General features: G+C 49.9%; 1 protein-coding gene across 6 annotated transcripts in view; it reads left to right on the top strand.

Annotated features, from left to right (window-relative positions):
* Sipa1l2 (signal induced proliferation associated 1 like 2) overlaps nucleotides 1–24,705 on the top strand; it is a 146,166-nt gene that overhangs the window by 108,180 nt on the left and 13,281 nt on the right. For 5 of the 6 annotated variants that reach the window (XM_076916051.1, XM_076916050.1, XM_076916053.1 and 2 more), the window contains 9 exons: nucleotides 2,715–2,972; nucleotides 4,053–4,136; nucleotides 5,682–5,782; nucleotides 6,144–6,247; nucleotides 8,247–8,632; nucleotides 11,621–11,845; nucleotides 13,799–13,952; nucleotides 16,687–16,906; nucleotides 23,065–23,196. In XM_076916051.1, the coding sequence (XP_076772166.1) occupies nucleotides 2,715–2,972; nucleotides 4,053–4,136; nucleotides 5,682–5,782; nucleotides 6,144–6,247; nucleotides 8,247–8,632; nucleotides 11,621–11,845; nucleotides 13,799–13,952; nucleotides 16,687–16,906; nucleotides 23,065–23,196 (1,664 nt within the window). The remainder of the gene's footprint in view (nucleotides 1–2,714; nucleotides 2,973–4,052; nucleotides 4,137–5,681; nucleotides 5,783–6,143; nucleotides 6,248–8,246; nucleotides 8,633–11,620; nucleotides 11,846–13,798; nucleotides 13,953–16,686; nucleotides 16,907–23,064; nucleotides 23,197–24,705) is intronic. The other variant, XM_076916054.1, reaches the window with a different exon arrangement.

Here is a 24,705-nt window from a genome sequence, read left to right as displayed (position 1 = left end):
CAGTCTTGGTGTGCCTGGCAGTACCATGTGTACCTGTGTTCTAATCGTGAGCCTGGCATCCCAGAGCCATTGCCAGATTGCATGTTTTCATCATTCTCTCATTCTCTCTGCCATCCATTTGTTTATTCATTAATTCATCTGTTCACTTGTTCATCTGTGCAGTTGTTTGTTGGTTGGTTCAATTCATTCAGTTATAATTCCCAAAAACTCAGTGCCAGAAATTGCTGATCACTTGCAGTGTTGACAGGACAGCCTCATCTTCACCCTGATGAGTCTGCCCAGTGTTCTTACACAGTTCTTCTTGTGCATGCTTTGGCTATTTAAAACAGTGATTTGCTAAGTAGAGCATCACTGCTTCACCTGATAGCAAAGAGTGTGTAGCCATTTGTAAGACTGTCGCCCTCCTGCTGGCCAGTTCCTTCTTACATGTTACACAGATGCTGTTACTGCTCAATAACAGGAACGCAGGGGCAACAAGGCCGCCATCCCATGCCAGCCAGATTACCCATGGCCTAGATGATGGACAGCCGGGTGCTCCCTTCTTAGAAAACCCTTCATTATCTGTAGCTACCAGGAAACTTCTCTGTGTAACTTACAAATGTTATAATGGAAGAAACATTTTTTTTTCTGCTCTTGAGTTTTCTGAGAAAACTCTGAGAGATGGTGACTTCTTTGGTCCCTCAGAACCGTACATGACACGTGGAACATGTGATGTGTGTTGCATGACGTGAGGCACTGGGTTCCCAGGAACACCTGTGAAGCTCGCTGAGGAACACTTGTGAACAGTTAGCTAAGTGGTGACAGTACCTGTGCCAGTGTGTGGTCAAGTGTCACCATCAAATATCTGGTCATAGGCCTCGGCTACTGTGGCTCAACACAGTTGTTCAATTCATATTTGATTTGCTAGAGTAGCTGGTCAGTCAGCCCTGGGGCTGCCAGTCTCCACCTCCCCTGTGTTGAGACTACAAACGCAAGCTACCTCTGGCATTTTGGTAGGTTTAAGGGATTGAACTTGGCTCCTATGCTTGTACAGTGTGAGCACTTCAGTGACTCAGCTTCATTTGCAGCCTGAGAGAATAGGTAACTCTCTTGTGGCAGAAGACTACACATCTGTCTCTATCTATCTATCTATCTATCTATCTATCTATCTATCTATCTAACTATCTGCATCTGAAAAGCCTCTTATATAGGACTTTCTTTGAGATGTTTGGGGAGACTTAGTTCTACTCTGATCCTTACTCTGCCTTATGCACGACACTCCCCTCAAATACGAGATGTGAGTATGAATTTATGTAAGTTCTTTCTTCCAAGATCCAAGTTAAATTGTAGTTTGCTGTTGACAGCTAGAGTCCACGAGCGTGAATTCAGTAGACCCTCCTGGGTACTTCCTACTATAGTGTCTCATTTCGTGAGTTCCAGTTAGGCCATGTGGACGAATCTGCAGTGCCAGCAGGTGTTGAATCTAGATACATAGCAAAATACTCAAAAACATTTACCAGTCTTTGGTAAATGTTTCCTCAGATTCCATTTAGAAAAAAAAAAATCACAATCCAGGGCAAATCTGAACTTAAATATTGACTGTTAAACTCAGAAAATCCAGAGAAATATAAGCTATCGTGTGAAGCAAGCTTTGCTTTGGGGGAAGGAAATGCAGTTAGATGGTGAGGACTGAGGTGTGTGGCGGTCAGAACCTCATCTGAAGACAGTGGGGGTCTGTCTCATGGCAGAGAAAGCTAAGTCTCATCTTTCTTCCTTTCCTACACACTCAGTGCCAGTGGCTTAAGTACCTGTCTTTCTGCAGAGCACCGAGGAGCCCTGCTCTCTAGGACCCTCTGGTTGTTCCCTGCCCGTTGTTCCTCAGGGCCTAGGATCGAACTTCTCATGAACCCTGCTTTCTATACAGCCCTCTGTCGTAAGCCCCTGCACTCCTCTGTCAGTGGGTTATACCGATATCTCTTCACTGCGCCTCTATGGGCTGTACAGGGCATGGTGGTTTCCCTCTCTATGTTCTAGGTGATGCTAAGCTCCTGCTGTTCTTCTGCAACACTTTTGAAAGGGACCTACAAGCTTTACTCCAGCGTCTGCTAATGGGTGCATGTTCTTGGAGCAGCTCTTTCAAAGGTTGGCCAGGAGACAATTTTTTCACATTGAGTATCTAGAGGGCACTCCCTTCAGAAGCTGACTGCTGAGCCATGGCCACTTGAGTGACTGACACTGATGCCTGGGCCCTGGTGAACAATGTCTGTGCCCATGTCTAGCTCTGTGGACAACATTTGTAGCACTTGGGTCTGGCCATGACCCTGACATGTAATACTGAGCAGGTTTGCAGCATCTCTGGGTCTTGATATCTCGTGACAGTAGGCAGAACTTGGAGAAATACAGAAGGGCTTTGAAAACAACTAACAATAACCCACGGCATCCAAAGGGCTGTGGTCCCTCCCACTGTGCAGCACTTCCCACCCCAACCAGCCTGTGGTATGTTGGCAAGCAGGAGAAAGCTGCAATTGGATCTTTTAGAATCGCAGTCTGACTGTTGGCCAGACAGTAGCTGAACACTTTCGAGCATCTAGGGAAAGATGCCTCTTAGGTGCTGCTATCCAGTTAGGCCCCAGTAAGCACAGGTGTACTTGCTGGAGAATCTGCTTAGCCATGAGCAGGCCTTGCCTGGGTCCTCCAAGAAGCTATAGTCTCACCACCTCTTCCTGGCTCCACAGGGGCTGCTCAGAGCTCTGCCGGATCCCCATGGTGGAATACAAGCTGGACAGCGAGGGCACACCCTGTGAGTACAAGACACCTTTCAGGAGGAACACCACGTGGCACCGTGTGCCCACCCCTGCCCTACAGCCAGTTTCCAGAGCCTCGCCTGTGCCTGGCACACCTGACCGACTACAGTGCCAGCCACTGCTGCAGCAGGCCCAGGCCGTCATCCCCCGGAGCACGTCCTTTGATAGGAAGCTGCCTGATGGCACCAGGTAACACCACAGCCTCCCTTAGAAACTAACTAAGCAGCCTGGCCAGTTCTATGATAACTTGTTATGAGTTTTGGCAAACAGGGCAATGGGGTAGCCTCAGTCACAGTGCCGCTCAGAGTCTAGCCTTGTCCTGGTGTCAGAGAAGATGCCCTCTACCCACCCGGGACACAGCTTTTAAAGTTAAATCCAGTAACACCAGAAGGTGATGAGAGCTCAGGGCACCTTAACTTCCATAGGTTGTGTTTGAGAGCAAAAAAGTTTATTCTGTGTATATTTCTTATCTAAACTTCCGTGTGACCTACACCGTAGAGATGTGCGCCTTTACTCCGGACAGCTGATCCCTGAGGGCTCTGATCTAGTAGACCTGTCAGTACACACCAGGAGCCAGGGTCTTACTGGCCTGTTGGGCTGTCCCCTGGGCCTCTCTGATGTACTTCCTTTGTCTGAAATATAAGGAGGATGCAGACCCTGGCAGGACCTCCTAAAGACCACCCAGATCAGCATCACTGAAGGGCTTAGACCCAGGCACTGCACACTGTAAACCTATACAAATATTTACCAGAATTAACAAAATGTGCGGCCCCTCTTGCCTCTTCTAGTTTATGCTCCCAGGAGGAGCAGGAATCTTTTAACTTATATTCATCAAGTCATCTGGGCTCCAAGCCTCTGTACTTGAAGACCATGGGCTTACAATGCTGCCTCCCTGTGCTCAAGGCGCACATGGTGACACCTGGGGCAAGTGTCAGCAGCACCTCCCTTAATTATATAGAGCCTAGGCAATTTCAAAGACTGTATGCTCCCGCTGTGTGCCTGGTTTTGTGTCCTCTGGAGCCACCATTATGCCTTCATCTTTAGACAGCAAATGCCCACTAATCCATATCTCCTTCCTGTGATGTAGTTCTGTCATATAGCCGAGAAATCTTGGGCTTCACCAGTTCTCAGATTATCTCCATGATGGTTCCACTGCACATTGCTATGTGAAGTAGACATGGGGAATTTGTGGTAAACAGCTCACGTCAGATGGTGGGTGGACTGGGACTGGTGATGTCCATAACCCTGCTGCTCTTCTTCCCCTTTCAGAAGTTCTCCCAGCAACCAGTCATCATCCAGTGACCCAGGACCTGGTGGGAGTGGACCCTGGCGACCACAAGTGGGCTACGATGGGTATGGCTCCTTCCTGCCTTTCTGTCTCCCCAGGGGTGGGGGTGGGGGCTGTGTGTGTACCTGGGACTTATTCAAAAGCCATCCTGTGTGTGATTTTCATGGAAGGCCACCTGTAGCAAGCACTTTTAGCAAGTGCAGAGTCTTCTGATTGAATCAGTGCTCACACTGTAGCCTATGCTGGTCTCTACCTCATGATAATCCACCTGTGTCAGCCTCTCAAGTGCTGGGATGGCAGATTCATGCCTCCATGCCCTGTTAGGAAACTCTGTTTCTGTGACAGTGTTCCCCAGTCTTCCCTGTTTTCTTTGTGACATGGAATGGACTTCTGAACACAAAGAAGATCTGGGACTTTGTGGATGGGAACTCTCAGGAAGTTCCCCTGACTCAACCTAATAGGAGACAGCTCCCAGGAGCCAGAGAATGAGGTTATCATTGAAACTTCTCTGTTTCCTGTTGGAGAAGCAACATAGTGGCCACCTTGGCCAGGGAGGCCTCCTTGGCAGGAGCCTTTGTGATTTGTGTCATACCCCAGGAATCAGCAGTATGGGCACAACTGGAGACCCTTGTGGTGGATTCACACACGCATGTGTACACACACGCACGCGCGCGGGCACACACACACGAGCACACGCACATGCTGACCTTATGTGGGACTCTTGAGGTGGCATGTAGCACAGCATTCAAGTTCGACATGTGCGTTGTGGTGACTCCAGTCCATCTATGGTAGTCAGCAGCTGGGCCCTTTTGTAAACAGAACACAGTCATCCTTGAGGCCTCAACTGGCATGGACAGGAAACTCCTGTCCATGGCAGACCCTAGCAGTCATGGTACTGTCTTCAGGTGCAGAGCAGAACTCAAGTCCAGGCATTCTGCTGTCCAGTTTGGGCTTGAAAGTGGACACCATGCTTTTCACCTCAGATGGCAGACAGAGTTCTTCACAGCTAAATAGCAAATATCTTTTCTAAATGAAGCCATGGTTAAACAAGGAGAGTGGGGCTTTGATTTGTTTTTATATAAATGGAAAGCCTTGTGTGGTTTCAGGTCCACAGCATGGATTCAGTCCATGAGAATCACATTGCAACACACACACATTTTCTTCACTCCCTTCATTTCTAAGGTTATGTTTTCCTTTTTCTGGTTTCCATAATGCAAAGGCCATCAGGGGAGAATCCAGACTGAGTCAGGTTTTCTTTTATTTAAAAGCATTAGTTTTCTGATGAACCAGTGTCACAGGCATCAGTCAAAAGTAAGGCTGATCATTGTGTTCCACCAGTGCTGGACAGCCTGCGACCGGCCTTGATGCTGACAGGGTGTCTGTCTGTCGAGGCCGGCTGTGTGTCAGCCCTGGTGAAACTACATCCTCTGCTCTGGAGAGATCAGCCAGGATACTGTGTTTCCACTGGTCAGGGAACTGTTGCCTAGGATGACGTCAGCCCTGGAATGGTGGTGGCCTCCGTAGGAAACCTCAGCCATCTTGTGCCTGACCCCTGTGTCCTCTGCTGGCTGGTGGTGTCAGAAAAGAATAGCTGGACTCCTTCTTTGCAGGTGCCCATCCCCCCTACTGCTGGAGCACCAGGGCCCAGGCTCTGTGGAGTGTGATGGAACTGGGGAGCATGAGGACCTCATGGAGGGAGGCAGGCTTCCAGGTAATGCAGCCCTGGGGACCCGACCTCCAGGGCGCCCCTTGACCTGTACTTTTTCCCTGTCTCCACTCATCCACTTGGACAACCATAGTTGATGAGCTTCTCTGTGAGCCACGTGAGGTGCCTGTGGGTGGCTGGTTGGTTCTGGTGTAGCTGTGGTTGTACTATGGCTTTGGATAACTGGTTATGACTCCTGGAGAAATCAGCCCCCTGTGTGGGAGCGCTGCTCCTTCCTGCTGCTCACTGGTAACCTGGGAAGTTGTAGTAAAGGTGTCCTGCTTGATTGTTCTAACCTATCAGGACCCTGCTTTTCTCCCTCTTGCTAACACTGGAAATTGTGGGTTCAACTCTCTTTATGTCACAGAAACCAAATGGCATGGCCCACCTTCCAAAGTCCTGAGCTCCTATAAGGAGAGGGTGCTGCAGAAAGATGGAAGCTGCAAAGAGTCCCCCAACAAGCTATCTCACGTAAGTCCTTCGCCTGCAGCCGATCGCACCTTTAGCAGGATTGACGCATGTCAGCCTATGGAGGGTGGCTCAGCACACTTGTTCACAGTGCTCAAGAACATAGGATGCATCTCAGAACACAGTAAGACTACATACGGTATTTCCATGTCTGAGAGTGTGGGGTATAGCCCAGCACACAGTATGGCAGCATGTGCCCACATGTGGTGTTCAGTGCTATGTGGAGTACATCCCAGTACAGAGTAGGGCAGGCTGCATACCTGTGGCCAGGATTGAGAACATAAACACATTCCAGCACACAGTAGGTGGCACACCTGTGGCAGGGATTAGGTGTGTGTTGTCTTCCGTTCAGGACACTCATAAAAGGGGATAAAAAGAGACAGGAATTGGAAAATTTTTGTTTTTATTTTCTCAATTCATGAAGGCCTCAGAAAGGGTGTACAGCTGATTCCTGGTAAAGCTGGCACATACATCAGCCCTCTGACCTTGCTACCCAGGGTGACAGTGATGAGATCCTGCCCCAGGTTTAGCTGGTCAACCATTTAGCTACTTAATGGGACAGTGCAGTGGTAGAAACTGAAACAGGCGACTCCCCAGAGGGGCTACAGCAAGGTCCCTCTGCTGATGTCACTGAGATATCTGTAACCATAGCAGCAAAGCACCCTGCTGACAGGCCACTGACAGCACAGTCCTTGCTAATCCCACAGACCAAGGTATCTCCCCCATGAAGTCTCTATGAGGGTCCTGTAGGAGAAACGGCTTTTGGTGAGACCCTGTACAAAGTTGCTGCAGTTGTAAGGTTTGAAAATGTGCAGGTGAAAGAAACTTACAAACTCATGGGTACCACTTTTCCCTCCCCTTGGCACATCAGCAGTTCCCATAACTGTACACAGCAGTTCTTCCTGCAGCCACAGCCCTGACCTGGCCTTGAGTCACTTCCCAAGTCCACTCACATCCTTGACCACAGTTATCCAGAGTAGTTCTGTAGAGGAAGACAGGCTGTGGAGAGACCAGGTTAAAACCAAAGAAGCCAGGATTTGCATAAAGTAGGATGGAGGGAAGAGATGGCCAAGCCCCCTAGGAAGTTGCCTGGGCAGGAGCTGGTGTCCTGGCTCCGAAGCTCTGGTCCTGCTGGTTCTCAGATTGGGACAGGCTGAGTGGTATGAGCATAGTGACAGAGGGGATCTCTTCTGTCTTGACATTGGTCTTCCCTAACGCATGGGTGCATTTCAGACAGTGTAGTCTGGAATCTTCCTTCTTGGGACTTCGTTTGGCTTTAGCTCCTTGAGAGCACTGCATACGCCAGTGATTGACTAAAGACAGGATGCTGAGCTCATGTCAGTGATGGAGGAGGCAGGAGGCAGGACCTCTGCATGAGACCAGGCTGTGGCTCTGTAGCGGGGCGGGGGTGGGGGGCTGCCTTAAAGTGCCTGATGTGTGAACTTGAGAGCCAGAGTTCAATCACCAGCACCCTCTGAAAACCAGCTGTGGGTGCTCATGTGTAAGCCAGCACTGGAGAGACAGAAGCAGGCAGATCCCTGGGGCTTACCAGCTGAACTGGCAAGTTCAGGTAAAAGTCAGAGATACTGACTCCAAAATAAACTGGTAACCAAAGGAACAAAGTGGGGCCTGACTGCTGGTGCAAACAAGCACACAAGTCCACGCACGCACACATGCACACACAAGCATATACTTATAAACAGACATACATACAAACATAGACACACATGTACACACATATACAGACACACGTACACACACAAACATAGACACACATACATACACATACAAACATAGACACATACACACACATACATAGACACACATGTACACACACACACACATGACTAGGCTGTTGAGGAAAAAAAGCCATTTCTATTTCTGTTGCTGGCTTAAGGAACACATAGAATTCAACCCAGGCCTTGGCCGTAGCCTAATGTTTGGGGAGGGCAGTGTATGGGGTTTACTCAAAGGCCGTCTGTCTGTCTGTCCTTCTCTCCAGATTGGGGATAAGAGCTGCTCCAGCCACTCCAGCAGCAACACACTCTCCAGCAACACCTCCAGCAACAGCGATGACAAGCACTTTGGGTCAGGGGACCTGATGGACCCCGAGCTGCTGGGATTGACCTACATCAAAGGCGCGTCCACCGACAGCGGCATCGACACCACGCCGTGCATGCCAGCCACCATCCTGGGCCCAGTGCATCTGACGGGCAGCAGGTCCCTGATCCACAGCCGGGCCGAACAGTGGGCAGATGCTGCTGATGTCACGGGAGCTGATGATGAACCTGCCAAGATGTATACACTGCATGGCTATGCCTCCGCCATCTCCAGCAGCGCTGCGGACGGCAGCACGGGTGACCTCAGTGAGGTCTCTTCTCACTCCAGGTGAGCCAGCATGTGCCAGGCTGCACCTGCTCCGCCCGGCTGTCTGACCTCACGGAGCGTGCTCTCCTGAACTCTGTCATCAAGGTGTGCGTGTTTACTCGTGTCCTGGCAATTTTATTCTTCCTTTCTGTTGGAGGGTAAGGTCCCTTGTCTCTCCATGCTCATCCTGTGACCCTGATATCTTTTGATAGAGAACCGTAAACTGGTTAATCTTCAGTGTCTGTCAGCCATGTCCACCATGCAGGCCACCTGTGTCCCAGGTTAACTGTGAATACAGTACAACACGTGTGTACATGACGTCATCTCACCATGCCTGTCAGAAACAGTTGTAGAGCCTGTAGGAGGGAAGGCAGAGCAGCAGGCTCCTTGTGAGGGACTTACCTCACCCCTTGTGTAAGCTTGTGAGCACCGTCACACAATCCCTGTCCCTGAAGCCTGATGGCAGGCATGTACAGCTGGAATTTTGTTTTGGGTGTGTGCAAGGATGTGTGCACATAGTTAATTGCCCTCAGAGACCAGAAAGGGAGTTGGAGCCTCTCGAACTGGAGTTATAGGCAGTTGTCATCCACCCAGTGTGGGTGCTGGGACCAAACTTGGGTCTTCTGGAAGAGCAATAAACACTCCTAAATGCTGAACTGTCTTCCCAGCCTCCATTGGGATTTTTTAAGTAAACATTAACTGACTAAGCCTGATGGTGCAGGACTGTAATCCTGTCTGTTCAGAGGCTAATCAAAGCCGCCTGGGGCATATTCTACCTAAAGGTCAGCTTGGGCCTGTTAGTGAGACCTGTCTCAAAATTAATTGATTTGTTTGTGAAATAACTCTGGGCTTTGGTGATTCAACCTCCCAGTGTTGGGGGTAAGAGGGACCTAAGTATAATGGAATTATATTCTAAATATAAATATTAACACATGTCTGTGCATGGTTTTGTACTCCTGCTTGACAGACATCTATATGCTGGTTTAAAAGCTGATAACTTCAGGTTTCTGAGTTCTCTTTGAAAGACTGAGAGAAGCAGCTCATGTGTCAGTGTGTCTCCGTGGGATCTCATCCAGTGTGTCTCCGTGGGATCTCATCAGGGGTTGTGGCTTCTCTCATGTTTGCTCCCTGTCCCTGGTCCTGTCCTTCCAGGGCTCTGGGTTACTCCCCAGCTTTCCAGTGGGACCTAGACGTCTGATAGGCATGTCCCCAAGGAGTGGTACCTGCAGGCCCCTAGTTTCTGGTGACAGGCCTCTGTTCCTAAGCAGTGGACACCATAGTTCTCCCTGGGTTCCTCCTCTGCCCTTTCTTGGCCATTACTGAAGGACAGTGTCTACCATGAGTGCTGGGTAACAACCGTAGGGTAAAACCACATTCTCATAGGTTGTATAACCAAGGGGTCACTTTCTGTGCCACTTTAATTCATGTAACCCCGTAGGCCAAGTGACATTGCCCGACACCAGGTTTCCTGTCTCCTGCTGACAATGTTCACGGCCATCCCCAGGTGAGAAGAGGGTCTTCTCTAGTATCTACAGAAGGTCTCCCCTGAGAAGTCCCTGTACCAGTTAGGAAAGAAGGGTTCATTTTGGCTTGTGGTTTGAGGGATACAGTCTGTTGTGGAGGGGAGGACATGATGGCAGAAGAACAAGGTCTGCCGTGAGGAAGCAGAGATGCACGCTGGTGCTCAGCCCTCTGTCCGGGACCCAGTGTGTGGGGCTGCTGACCCAGTGTGTGGGGCTGCTGACCCAGTGTGCGGAGCTGTTGGCCTAGTATGCGGGGCTGCTGACCCAGTGTGCAGGGCTGCTGGCCCAGTGTGCGGGCTGCTGGCCCAGTGTGTGGGGTGCTGCAGGCCCAGTGTGTGGGGTGCTGCTGGCCCAGTGTGTGGGGTGCTGCTGGCCCAGTGTGTGGGGTGCTGCTGACCCAGTGTGTGGGGTGCTGCTGACCCAGTGTGTGGGGTGCTGCTGGCCCAGTGTGTGGGGTGCAGCTGGCCCAGTGTGTGGGTGCTGCTGGCCATGTTTAGGGTGGGTTTTCAACACATCTCACACAGGCACACCTGTCACCTCAGAAATTGCAAATCTAGTCAAGTTGACAAAAGTAAACATCACACCCAGCACCATGTGTCTTCTCAGCTGTCCTTGGCTTTAAACCACCATGGCTGAGGTGGCACCACTGAGGACAGCTAGAACCTCTGCTGGGTGTGGGCTGCTAAACTGTGGTGAGACATCCACCATGCCAGGGAAGGGAGCGGGAACTAGAGCTAGCGCCTGCTGGCCTGGGCAGGGGAACAAGGTATGAGGCTGTGTGCCAAGGAGACATTCCTGCTGCTTTTCACTGGTGCGGTTTAATGAAGTTCAGTGTGAGATAACATTGTATTCAGAAATCACATGAATTCTAGTTCCTGGATGATCCCCACCGTCTCCAGGATTCGATGAAAGTCGGCCATTCTATAAAAGCCACCTTGGAGTCTTGTAGCCATGTAGTATCTTTTCAAAGTTCAGGCCTGGTGTCAAGAGTCAGAGTACCTTTGGGACTCGTGGAATCTGTGTAGTGAGTTTCGGGTTACCGCTAAGTGGAAACTGCCCAGTGTTCTTGGACACTTGTCTTCGGTGCACACCCTTCATGAGGTAGAGGAAGGGTGTTCAGGGGGCTTTCTGTCTACAGCAGCTGTTTATTAATTTGACAGGTTAGGGGATTAGAAGTCCATGAGGAGATGGCCTGAAGCACCTCTTTGGCCTAGGGTTTTGTACTTGTGAGACTGGAAGCGTGGGCAGCTGAGTTAGAATTTTAGGCACCGAGTGAGTGGCCTGCCACTTGCCTGCCTTTTGCTGTAGCATTCCCCCCCGTTGTATTTCTCATCTTGTTCCTGCTACAAGAGAGCCTCTAGACAGGGAGGCTTCCCCTCCAGCAAGCATTGTGGTGGAGAGGTCACCTGCCTTCTCAGCCCGGTGGCCAGGGACCACAAGTCACCACTGCATCTAATAGTGATACTGCCTTTGGCTGTCCCCACAGTGGCTCTCACCATTCAGGAAGCCCCTCCACTCACTGCTCCAAAAGCACTGGGTCTCTGGACAGCTCCAAAGTCTACATCGTCACTCACAGCAGCGGACAGCAGGTCCCTGGGGCTGTGGCAAAGCCTTACCACAGACAAGGAGCAGCAAACAAGTACGTCATTGGCTGGAAAAAGTCAGAAGGCAGCCCACCACCCGAGGAACCTGAAGTGGCTGAATGCCCCAGGTGAGTGGCTTCTGTCATATCTGTAACCATATTCATTGTACACCCTACCATGTCTGTCTGTCCATCTGTCTGTCCCCTAGTTAGGGTTACTGTTGCTGTGACAAAACACCATGACCAAAAGCAAGTTGGGGAGGAAAGGGTTTATTTGGCTTACACTTCCACATCATTGTTCATCACTGAAGGAAGTCAGGACAGGAACTCAAGCAGGGCAGGAGCCTGGAGGCAGGAGCTGATGCAGACGCCATGGAGGAGGGCTGCTTACTTACTGGCTTGCTCAGCCTGCTTTCTTATAGAACCCAGGACCACCAGCCCAAGGGCAGCATCACCCACAGTGGGCGGGGCCTGCTCCATTGATCGCTAATAAGAAAACATGGCTTCTGCCTGATCTCATGGACGCATTTCCTCAGCCAAGGCTCCTTTCTCTCAGATCACTGTAGCTTGTGTCAAGTTGACAGGAAACCAGCCAGCACAGAGTAGGCAGTCACATGAGTCCAGAGGACCACCTCTGGTGAGCCCCTTCAGGCGCTGCCTGAACTCACAGGCAGGTGAGGCCTGCCAGCCCTTGGTCCCAGTGACCCTCCTGTCCCCACCTGCCCAACACTGAGGTTACAAGTGCAGACCACTCAGCTGTTTACCTGGCTCCTGGGGATGGAACTCAAGTCTCTGTGCTTGCAAGGCAAGCATTTTACCCACTGGGCCATCTCCATTCCTGCCCTCTGCTTTAAACTCTTTAAGTGTTGGGGTTTATGTTTCTTTAAAGTCTTCACTTTATTGTGATGATGGTGATGATGGTGGTGTAGGTAGTGATGTTGATGGTGGTGGTTGTGGTAATGGTGGTGATGATGATGGAGGTGGTGAGGCTTATGATGATGTGTGGAAGCTGCTGTGGCATGTGTGGAGTTAATTCCCTCATTCCACCACAGGGATTCTGGAATTGAGCTCAGCTCGTCAGGCTTGAACTTGGAGAAGGCAAGCCCTTCACCTGCTAAGCCATCTCTCTGGCTTTTAAATGTAGCAGTGTGTAACGCTCTGCTGTCTTTGACCTATATCCAGAAGGTGTGTGCGGTGGAGCCATGGTAACAGCTGGTGGTGGTGCATAGACTCCATGGTGTCTCAAGGCCAAGAGCACTATCAACCCCACAGTCAGAGAACATAAAAGCAAAAACACTTTACCTGGTTGTTTAGTGGGACTCTTGAGGTTTGATGGGCAGGTGTCGGGGGTGGGGGGAATACCCATGTTTATGAAAAAAGGAGGAAAAACAGAAGGTTTGGTATTGTTCAGGGAAGCCCAAGAGACCCTGTACCGTAGGTCTGAATCATGTGGTCTTCAGTAGGAGCGAGCCCTGGTGTAGGCGTGGGCTGCACATGCCTGTGGGTGCATGGCTTATGGGAGAGTACACGGACTCTTGAAGGTTAGGGGCCGGTGGCCTTACTTTAAAGTTGTAGTGTTTTCTTCTTGGGCTTTGGGGATTTGAGGTGTCTCTGAATTACTCAGAGATCTAACTGTATTTACACAGATGTGAGATGCTGTGGGGATGGCATACACACAACCACAGTGAACTGCCGCAGCTGAGAATTGTGGGCCTCCACATAGTGGAGTGTCTGTGTGCGTAAGTGTGTGCGTGTGTAGGCCAGAGAATAGCCTTGACTAATGTGCCTTGGGCTCTACCCATTGTGATTTTGGAGATGGTATCTGTCACTGGCCTAGAGCTTGCTAAGGCTAGACGGTCTGCAGTGAGCCCAAGAATCTGCTTGTCTCTTTCTCTCCAGTGCCAGGCAGACCAACCTGACTGTTTTTAAATCTGGGTTCTGGGAGGTTGAATTCAAGTCCTCATACTAACTGAGCTATCCCTTTAGCTTCAGATGCCTCCTGGACTTTCATCTGACCGCCAAGGGGCAGCTTATAGGTAGGCTGCAGCTCCTCTGAACCTATGCTCTGGTTTATTCTATCAGGATGTATGGCGAGATGGACATCATGTCTACAGCCACTCAGCACCCGGCAGTGGTGGGAGACTCTGTTTCGGAAACTCAACACGTCTTATCCAAAGATGACTTTCTGAAGTTGATGCTGCCTGACAGCCCCTTAGTGGAGGAGGGGAGACGGAAGGTGAGTGACCATGAGGGCTTTGATGCAACTCTGGGTGTTCCCCACAGCCCTTCTTGTCCCACCAACAGCCCAGTGTAGAGTGGCCATTGCTAACTGTCATGGGTGTCAGAGTTCGGTTTATTTATAGTCCTGAGGATGAAACTCCAGGGCCTTGCACGTTCTAGGCAAGAGCTGCAGCCCAACCATGGCCCTTGCCACTACCAGTTCCTTCAGAAGACGAAGAACTGAGGAGGCTGGGGTGGGGGCCATTATATTCTTGGAGTTGTTCTGAGAGCCAGGCAGGTTCCCTCAGGTCTTGGCTCCAGCAGTGACCTGTTACATGAGCAAGTAGGCCCTTGTGTGCTGATGTGATAAAGATTATGGCAGTAAGTGTCCTTCAGGGTCAGGGCTATGCCAGGAAGTGACACACAGGAGCTAGCATGGTGCCTAGACACAGCTGGCCATCAGACCTCAACCAGTGAGGTCACACTGCTTAACTCACCAGTGCCCCAGTGCCTCCACCTGTGCCCTGCCCAGGTCATCCTGACCATAGGACATCCTGACCGACTGTGTGCTCCAGAAATGGTTGCAACCCCATCTATCAGTCAAGCCTTGCATTCTGCCACACAGGGCTGCAGCTCTCAGCGATGGCCCTCAGCGGCGACTTCTCAGGAGGAATTCATGTCTTTGCTTTGCTCCCCCGAAGTTCTCCTTCCTAAGTCATTTCTTAAAATAATGCAGAGCAGGAACTGCTAAGCCTGATGACCTGAATTCTGGAGACCAGCTGCCCTCCAGTGTACCGTGGGTATGTGCCCCACACAAATGATGCGTGTGCGGCAAAGCAATGTTTAAAATAGTACAGAGTAATTAAAGAGCCTAAATAAGCTGGGCCAATCACTTCTTTTTTGAGTAACTGAGACTCTGGTTGCAGACTGTGGAGCACACACTAGTATTTGGTTCTAGAACAGAACCCCTCTCACACTTACAACCCAGGCTTCTGTGGTTCCCTGGGAAAGTGAGGCATCGCCTGGGATGGCCGTGACCCCAGTCTGCACATCTTACTACAGATAGCTGTCTTGTGTTCCTGGGGCAGCAGTACCATCAGACATTGCGCCTGTCCCTGTCCACTGTGATGTGAGCACTGGCACTCAGCTCTAAAGAACTTGCTGGGACTTGAACCGGGAATCCTGCCAGAATGTCTCACAAGGAGCCTTTTCTCAAAGTTTGTATCAGGGCCCCGTTAAGGAACTGTGTGCTTGGGTTCAAAGGCAGATGACTCCACAGTAAGCATCCTCTCAGAATGGCTGAACTTGTGCTTGATGTGTGTGTTTTCTTCGAAGACAAATTGCTGGCCCAATACCAGTGAGCTTTGCAGTTCACACACACATACTTCTTGTATTCTTCACTGGAAAGGCTGGACAGAATGGGTAGAACATGGGCAATAGCTGGGTCTCTAGCCTCCTTACCACATCCAGAAATGTTAATGGCCGCTTCTGTGTGTGTTAGAAATGGTATTGGTGTGAGACAATTGTGTTTCAGTGCCAAGGAAGTGCTGCAGGTTCGGTTGGTTATGACCACTCTTGGTTGGAATTGTTTTACTGTATCTGAGATGTAACACAGTGATGTTAGTGCTTTCCTTACAGCTGGTTGTCCTACTTTCATGTCTCTTGCTGTTTTTTTTTTAAAAAAATTAAGAAAAGGGGATTCATTTAATCTTGCAATTTCAGATTACAGTCCATAAATGTGTGGAAAGCAAGGCAGGATGCTCAAACTGCTGGTTTACAGCATGCCCACAGACAAAAACAGAGAGAAGTAGGCGGGTGTGTGCTTGCTTGCTTGTGCTCAGCTCTGTTCTCCACTCTACTGCACACAGTTCAGGAGTCCATGCCTAGGGAATGGTACCACCCACAGTGGGCTGAATCATCCCACATCACTTAGCTTAAGACAACCTCCACATACATGCCACAGACTAACCCAAAGTAGACATTTAAGACACTCTTCCCAGGTGGCCCTAGAGTTATGTCAGTTGACAAAGCTAACTCTCAAAACAGTTTTGTCCCATTAACTGTAATTCGATTTCCAACAATTACACAGACTTTTGCAAGTGGTAATTCTTGAGTGGACAGCAGAATTTACTAGATTTAAATTTTTTCTCTTGAGCACATTTATATGACTCTGGAAATGTCAGCGTTCAGAATTAGTTTGTTATTTAGACTCAGTCGGACCTCCCTGCTGTCAATTGATGAATATTAAAATGTAGTCATTTCTAATCACCATTAGCCCACAGCATGTACCCTCTGTGACCATCAGTGACCTGAATGACGACCTTGTATATTCCCGGAGCACTGGAACCCTCTTCAGTCCCGTTGAACCTGTCTACTCTGTGCTAGTATTTCACGGACTGTCAGAGGAGGGAACTCTGAAATCCAGGCGTGCTCCAGGAGCCTTCCTGCATGCTGGATTTTCCTCAACTAGCAGAAAATTTAAGGAAGCCATAGCACAGGCAGACACTCTAACTGCATATTTACTGTGGGTATTTGATTTGGTTTTGAGATGGTCTTGGTATGGTAGCCAAAACTGGCCTTTACCTGCCATGTAACCCTTGAACTCTCAGCAGTCCCCCTGCCTCAGCTTCCCATGTATTTGGGATTATAGGTGTGCAGCACTACTCAGATCTTCACATTGTCAACGTTCCTGCCTGTATGACCCCTAGCTTTCTTCACATTGTCAACGTTCCTGTCTTTATGACCCCTAGTTTTCGTTCTATGGAAACCTGTCTCCACGGAGGTCACTGTACCGAACATTGTCCGATGAGAGTGTGTGCAGCAACCGGAGGGGCTCTTCCTTCGCCAGCTCTCGAAGCTCCATCCTGGACCAGGCCCTGCCCAACGACATTCTGTTCAGCACGACTCCACCCTACCACAGTACGCTGCCTCCAAGAACCCACCCTGCACCCAGCATGGGGAGCTTACGCAGTAAGTGAGGGCTGCATGGGAGGGCTCCTGGGGAACCTGTGGTTTCATGTGGTCCTTGAATTGGATCCAGGTATACATGTGGGATGTGATGTCAACTGTTGGCCACCATTTCTTTCTTTCCTAAGTCCTTTCCAAGTAGCAGACTTCAAGGTGGTTTACATTAGACATTATTATCAAATACTGTTTCTCTTTATTCTGAAGGAAGTGCTGTATAGAGTCTGTAACCTTTTCAAAGAGGAACAGTGGTCTAGGGTGGCTTTTCAGGTTGTGCCAAGTAGTCTATTCCTCCTCTTCATGGTTCTGGTAGCATGTGGTAACAGGTGGGTTTTGGGAGACCCTGATACAGCTTTATGACCCTCTGCATATCACCTCTGTATCCCTGTGTCCCAGCTGACACCACACCATGGTCACAGGTCAGTTTGATGATTACCAGATCAAATTTTAAAACTATAAATGTTAGTGTCCTGTGTATTTGTGCACACACACACACACAAAGAGAGAGACAGAGACAGAGAGAGGCACATATATGCATAGAGTCAGGGTCTATCACTGACCCTTGAATTTGCCATCTCACTAGACTGGCTGGCCACCAGTTCTCTGGGATCTACTTATCTCCCCTGCTAACACTGTGGTTACAGCATGCACCAGCATGCTTGGTTTTCTCGTGGGTACTGGGTTCCCAAGCTCAGGTCCTCATGTTTGCACAGCAAGCATTTACCCACTGAGCCATCTCTGCAGCATCAGTGTGTTAGTTTCTGTCCTACCTCCATTCTTGTTGCACAGAGAGGATGGCAGTTGAACTATACATTTATATTCAGGTTGTTTTTTAAACTTCATCATAAAAAGAACTATCTTTAGAACCAAATTAATTTCTGCAGTGTATATAAACATCCCAGACTATCTGACATAAGGCTTCTAATAATGTTTAACAAGCTGGGCTGAACCTCATCTTGTGCCGTGCTTAGTGTAGAGCATGGTACCCTGCCTGTTAGAAAGCCTCTGAGTTTCTCAATAGCAAGACAGAAGTTCAGACAGACACGTCTGTGTCCTCGTGTTCCGTCAAGTGTTACTGAGCCTCTACCCCTGCCCCCCATTGCCTCTTTTGAGACAGGGTCTCCTGTAGCTCAAGATGGTCACTAAGTGTCTCCTGAGAGCTTTTGTGAACCTCCTGAAGTTCTGTTTTATGCTCTTGTTATTCTTCCATTCCCCACAGTACAGGTGTGACTAACCTTGGTTTCTGTGTAGCCAGGGTTTCCATTCAGCCCTTCTTTTGTTCCCTGTGAGAGACATGGTGTCTTAGTTTCAGTGTCTTAAAGTAAATAGTGGTAGTGGTGATGGTAATGGTGATAAACTTTACTTCTTAGGTTTTAGGTTCTTACAAGGACTGAGCAGAAAATACTATAGTTTGCATGTGTTCCCTGCTCCTGGGAGACTCCCTTCCTAAGTGTGAGGTCCTCCATCCTGACCCCACCCCAAGTAACATAGCATGTCGGTTATTATTATCGGTTACAGTGGAGTCCGGTGATGCAGTGTTGCTGTCCAGGCCCGCAGTCGCTGTTTACGGTTCCACACTGCATGGCTGACAGACATTTGGTTACATGGGTCTATACAGATGGTAACAGGTCTGACAGACGGGCAGGGTCTGTACAGACAGTAACACAAGTCTGACAGACGGTCAGTAACGCAGGTCTGCCTCCACAATGTTGTACAGAGCAGTTTCACTGCCCTAAAAAGCTAGTTTCTTGAATTTCCCTCCTACCCTCCACCTGTGTGAGCCCTGGTCTCTGCTCTTCCCATGCTGCTGCAATGCCTGGTAGCTGAAGTGTGGCCCTCATGCTGCCTTTCCTAGTAGCAGCAGCTGAGGCAGCTCTAAGCCTTTCTCATCTCTGAATCCTTCCAGAACTGTCCACAGCCTAAGGAGGGAGTAAGCAGAAGCCCCCGGTCCCTGTGGCTTCTCTCAGGGCCTTGCTCTCGGGTACACTCCCTTACTTGGCCGTGTGCCTCTCGGAGCCTGACACTGCTCAGGTGCTGCTCTGGGATACAAGTGGGAACTGAAATGTGTAACTATGTAAATAAGAAACCTTGAAATAACATGGAGTGACTTACCTCCTCCACAAAACCTCTGAGTCCCTCCCACTGCATGCCTATGAACCTTAAGCATCATGGATCCAGTTGAAGGATGCTGGGTCCTAGTCCATGACTGTCTCAGAAATATGACAGTTTCCATCTGTCCTCCCAGATCCATTCTCCCTGTGCCCTCCTGGATGTTCCACAGATACCCAAAGGGAACATGGCCCTCTGAGAATGTAGCCGCAGACTGACTTGCTGCAGTATAAACCCCGATCCCCAAGAGCAAATGCCTGGGAATACCTCTTAAAAAGACCTAAACATTGTGTCACATGAAGACTTGGGAGTATCTTTGTGATGTCTTTGGGAGACAACATTGTCACCTATGAAACTCACATTCAAGAGCCATGTGGTTGCTGTCACGGTGGCCCCTCAGCGTTTATAACAATACCAATAAAACCAGACAGTCAGGACAGTGGAGTGACTATAGGAATGCACAAGACTGGTGTCCAGACATGGAGAGTATGTCAGGCGAGCAGCAGAGCCTACACACTAGCCAGGCCTCAAAATCTAGGTTTTCATGTAATATGGGCAGGGATGGTCGAGCAGAGAAATTGCCAGGTTCTGTCCAGGGTAAGCTGAACATTGTCCACTTGTACTCTTAAATGCATTCAGGCCAGCCATGCCCCTTGGTTCTCACCTCCTCAGGGCCCCCAGAAAGTTACCATTTTGTGTATCTTTCTTCTAACTGCATCATCTTTCCTGACCGGAACATTAGCTAGCATAGGCCTTCTTGACTCTGTGCAGCCCCGGATGCTATCCTAAGAGTCCGTTGCATGCTGCCATATGCTCTCCGACTGTGCCCCGGGAGCTGGTGGCCAGGGAGCTAGTCAGTACCAGCTGGTCACTTTCTTCTGAGTCTCCTGAGGCACTCCAAGGCTTTAGAGAGTTAAATTGGAAAGGGTAGCTGTGGGTAGCCATGGTGGGGGAGTCTTTTCTAGAAGCCCTCAAGCCTGGAGAACAGAACAGGAACTGTGTGTGACATCACTGGAGAGTGGTGTCTCCTCCTTTCTACCAGACTATGGACAGTGTTCATCTGGCAGTGCTGGCTCCACACGGGTTCTTGCTCTGTCACGGTGGCCACACCTGCTGGCTTCCCAGTGTAGAGTCCAGTAATGCTGGCAGGGGTGTTCATGTCAGCTCAAGACATGTAACAGACTTGCCGGTTTGAAACTTTGGACAAAAAATTAATTTTAAAAGGCAGATCTTATTCCTAATTACCTCATTTCCACTTAGTGGAAGAAAAAAAAATGTTAAGTGTGCCTGATTTTGATTATTGGAAAAGGCACATGTGCCTCCTGGGTTGTCTGAGAGACAGCCACAGCCTGAGGCTCCCCCTGCTCAGGTCAAGCCTCAGGCGGAGGTTCAAATCTACCCACACTCAGCCCTAGCTTTTATGCCAGTAGTGTGTCAGGCACCTGCCAGCTCCCCTTGTCACTGGGATCTCAGGCAGGTGTCACCTCCTTAGACAGGACTCTGTCCCACAGCACATCACCTAGCCTGTCTTCTGCAGAAGCCCCGTCTGGTCTGTCTGTCTCCTAGTGACAGAGCCTCAGAGCTGAACCGCAGCTGTGTCTCAGCTGTCCCTCTCCCATAAGATGGAGCAGTCACATCTAAAGACATTGCAGGGGAGGGACTCTCACAGCTCCTCTCCCTCCATTCCTCAGTGTCGAGTCTGCAAAGTCCCCCTCACAGTGGAGGGGACACTGACACTGAGCAGCCTTTCCTGCTGTATTCCACCCTTTTTCCCTGCATGTCTGAAAGCTGGAGGAGGTGAGGGTGTCTGCGTTTGCCTCTGGTTATGCAGGATACTTCCCAAGTTCTCAGTGCCACTTAGTAGTGACTGTCCTGGTGTGCTCCTATGAGCAGACTCCAGAGCTGGCCAGGTCTACCTGTCTGCATACCCAGTGACTCACATCGGCCCCTCTGCTCCAACACTCTTATGTGCTGCGCCTCAGAAACAGAGCTGGACTTAGCCCAAGTCTGCCAACTGATTGCTTCGTTGAGTGACTGAGGGAGTGGTTTTTCCACAGGAGAATGTTAACTGCATCCCACCTTCTGAATTAGAACCAGCCACTGTCCCTTCCCTTCCCTTCCCATATAGGTTTCCATTCCTCCTTTGTCATGCCAGCCAGCCACTGTCCTTACTCTACTGACACAAGCCTGTCTTTCTCTCCCCAGCACTGGCCAGTGTACCTCCATTGTACCTCAGAGGAGGGACCCAAAAATCATGAGTGTTCTCTCCCAGCTCCTGCTCTACCCTTACTGCTGGCTTAGTACTGACAGGGCAGAGCACAAGCATGAGCTGCTGTTAGTGTCCAGAGGTACAGGGAGGGGATCCATAGTATTCCCTCCCAGGAGAGACTGGGAGCACACTGGCAGGTGTCACCACATCTCAGCATGGTTGCCTGGAAACAGCCCTGTCTGGTTGGTGTCACCGTCACTATGAGAGGTCTGCACAGGCTACAGTTGTGGAGTGGGAGCAGACTGTGGGTGTCCTTCAAGGCCACGTGTGCAAATGCTGCCTGTCCCATTCCAGATGCCAGCACCTCACAGCACCCCAGAAGGATGGAGGCACAGAAATCACAGGTGCATTTGCTTAATTATGCCCCTGAACTTAATTGCAGGTTCAGCTAGCCAGGTGGCCATTACTTTGATTGGCCTCATTAGTCTGATGCAGCCACAAGCAGCTGCATGTAATGCTCTGGGCAGGTTCAGAAAAGTCACTTTGAAAGTGTCCGGTCAGGCCCTTTCAGAATTTATTCTCAGATGCGTAACGAGTTCTTAACAATGAGTGTTATTAATGACCTAAGCACTTACAGAGAAAAGGGACGCTGGGAAAACACGAGGCTGAAGGAGAACTGTATTTCAGGAAGTGAGGGAGGGATGGAGGCTTCTGGAGGGGCAGCAGTAGGCCTGTCCTGTGGAATCAGGAAAGCAGGCCAGCAGCCACTTCTGTGCACAGGTCACAAGGAGACTTCCTTTCTCTTTCCAGTCTGTTAACTGAAGCAGCCTCACTGTACCCGGTGAGAAGAGGCCCGTGCACTGTCTGAGATGTTTACCATTCAGCTTTGCAAACCTTGTTCCTCAGACTGTAAATCATCAAGAAAGAGATGGCTGCCAGCTGTCTCAAGGCAGTGTGAGGCTGCAACACTTTTTAAAGGGGCACGGCTACCCTGAGAAAACAGGAGCTTATCTCAGGTCACTCAGATTTTGGTACTTCCAGAAAGCTTCTGCCAGAGAGTGTATGCTCCACAAGGCTCCATGCTGACCCCCTGCTTGCTGTCCAGCGCCTAGTTGGTCTGCTTATGACAAAGCTCTGTCTCTTTTGGGTGATAGCATCTCAAGGGTTCCTATTTTAGCAGCGCACATTTTACACAGTTTCCTGGGCTACTTTGTGAGAGTGGATGGTGTATCTGTGCTGTAACCAACTCTGGGGACTGTGGTGTTCACGCCATGACTGAGTCGGGACATGCTTTCCATGCTCACTGACTCTGACCTGGATGGATCAGCAGTACTGGCGCTGTGACTGACTGACTCTCGGAGGATGATGGTGCTTATTCAGGGACTGATGGACTAAAGGATCACAAACTAACAGACTCTACATAGGAACCAATGGTATTCAGGCTGTGACTGGCTGATTGTGACAGTGGTAGTACCCATGCTCTGACTGGCTGACTGGCTGTGAGGACAGTGACTAATGGCATGTTAGGTTGACTGACTCCAGATAGGGACTGTGGTGCTTATGTGGGACTGACTGTGTGCAAAAGGTGCAGCAGAGCTGTGACCTTCTAACTGGGTCACAGTGCTCATGCTGTGACAGACCATGAAGACAGTGACTGGTGGATTGCGAGACCAGTTGTCTTTCTGGGGGACTGTGCGGCTCATATCACTGTACATGTGGGATCTAAGGACCCGTGTGCTATGACTGACTGACTAATAGACTGTCAGACTCTGGGACAGTGGCGCCCATGCTGTGACTGGGTGGAGACAGGCTGACTGACTTACACTCTGATTTTGTTTCTACTTAGATGAGTTCTGGTTCTCCGACGGGTCCTTATCAGACAAGTCCAAGTGTGCAGATCCTGGCCTGATGCCACTGCCAGACACAGCTGCAGGGTTAGACTGGTCCCACCTCGTGGATGCTGCACGAGCATTTGAAGGTAAAGATTCACCCACATGCAGGGTCCTTCTGTGCCCAGAGAGCTCTTGCAGGGCCTGTGCTGCAGCTTAGGATCATGTCTGTGTATTGGATCATCTGGCAAATGCTGGATGCTCTGCCCATCTTTGAAGATGACAGGAGGGGAAGCATCTAGAGGTGGCCGGTCACTTGATAAGTACTTGGCAGGGGTCTGAATGCTTAAATTCTGCTCCATGCACCAACTGCCGCCTCACCCACAGCCCCCTTTCCTCCTTAGCTCCATTTCCCTGTGGGAAAAGCAAGCATGCTTGCCTATCTCATACTGTCTCTGTCCTGAAGCACAAGGTGACATGGGAGGGAACCCAGTAGAGGCCAGAGCTTCTGAGTTTAATGCAGATGACTCCAGCAGGATTGTTTGCCCCTTGCAGGTCTCTCTGTCTGTGTGGGTCTTGGCTCCTTCTAAGCCTGTGGGTCAGTTGAGCCTGTGGTCAGTGGACTTTCGTGGATCAGTTGATCCTGTGGTCAGTGGGCCGCCGTGGGTCAGTTGATCCTGTGGTCAGTGGGCCGCCGTGGGTCAGTTGAGCCTGTGGTCAGTGGGCCGCCGTGGGTCAGTTGAGCCTGTGGTCAGTGGGCCACCATGGGTCAGTTGAGTTCTGAAGAGCCCTCCAGCTGCCATGCTGCTTTTGGTCACCATTGATGCTGTGATTGTCCAGTTGAAGCTGCCACTTGGGGAATATCCTTCTCCTTTTTGGGAACTGTCCACAAAGTAGATGAAGAACCAGCTTCCCTCATCTATCTATCTATCTATCTATCTGTCTGTCTGTCTATCTATCTATCTATCTATCTATCTATAACAAGAGGAGAAAAAAAAAAAAAAAGAACCTACTTCCCAGCATTTGGGCCTAATGGGATGTGGGGCCACAACTCTGAGGAATTTTTTCCATTGTTCACTTGCATTGTCTTTTTCAAGACTGTGACCAAAACCTGACAAGCAATGGCTTGGGAGAGGACAAATCTCCTTTAGCTTGTGGTTTGAGAAGGACCCTTAACAGCATGGTGGTGGACAGGCCTTGGCTGGGGAGTAGGCAGTGGGTGTTAGTTAGTTAGTTAGTGTGTTAGTTAGTTAGTTACTGGGTCACATCTCAGTGGGCCAGGAAGTAGGCCCAGCTATAATGACCTGGCTCTCAAGTTTCTACAATTTCCCAAAGCACCATTCCCAGCTGGGGACAAGTACTCAAACATACTAGCCCACAGGGACATCTTACACACTAGCCCACAGGGACATCTTACACACTAACCCACAGAGACATCTCAGATACGCTAGCCCATGAGGACATTTTACACACTAGCCCATGGGAACATCTCAGACACACTAGCCCATGGGAACATCTCAGACACACTAGCCCATGGGGACATTTTACACACTAGCCCATGGAGACATCTCAGACATACTAGCCCATGGGAACATCTCAGACACACTAGCCCATAGAGACATCTCAGACACACTAGCCCATGGGAACATCTCAGACAT

Source organism: Arvicanthis niloticus, chromosome 18 (assembly GCF_011762505.2).
Source record: "Arvicanthis niloticus isolate mArvNil1 chromosome 18, mArvNil1.pat.X, whole genome shotgun sequence".
Taxonomy (NCBI): domain Eukaryota; kingdom Metazoa; phylum Chordata; class Mammalia; order Rodentia; family Muridae; genus Arvicanthis; species Arvicanthis niloticus.
Note: the sequence above shows the minus strand (reverse complement) of the source record. Positions and strands in the feature narration are given on the sequence as shown.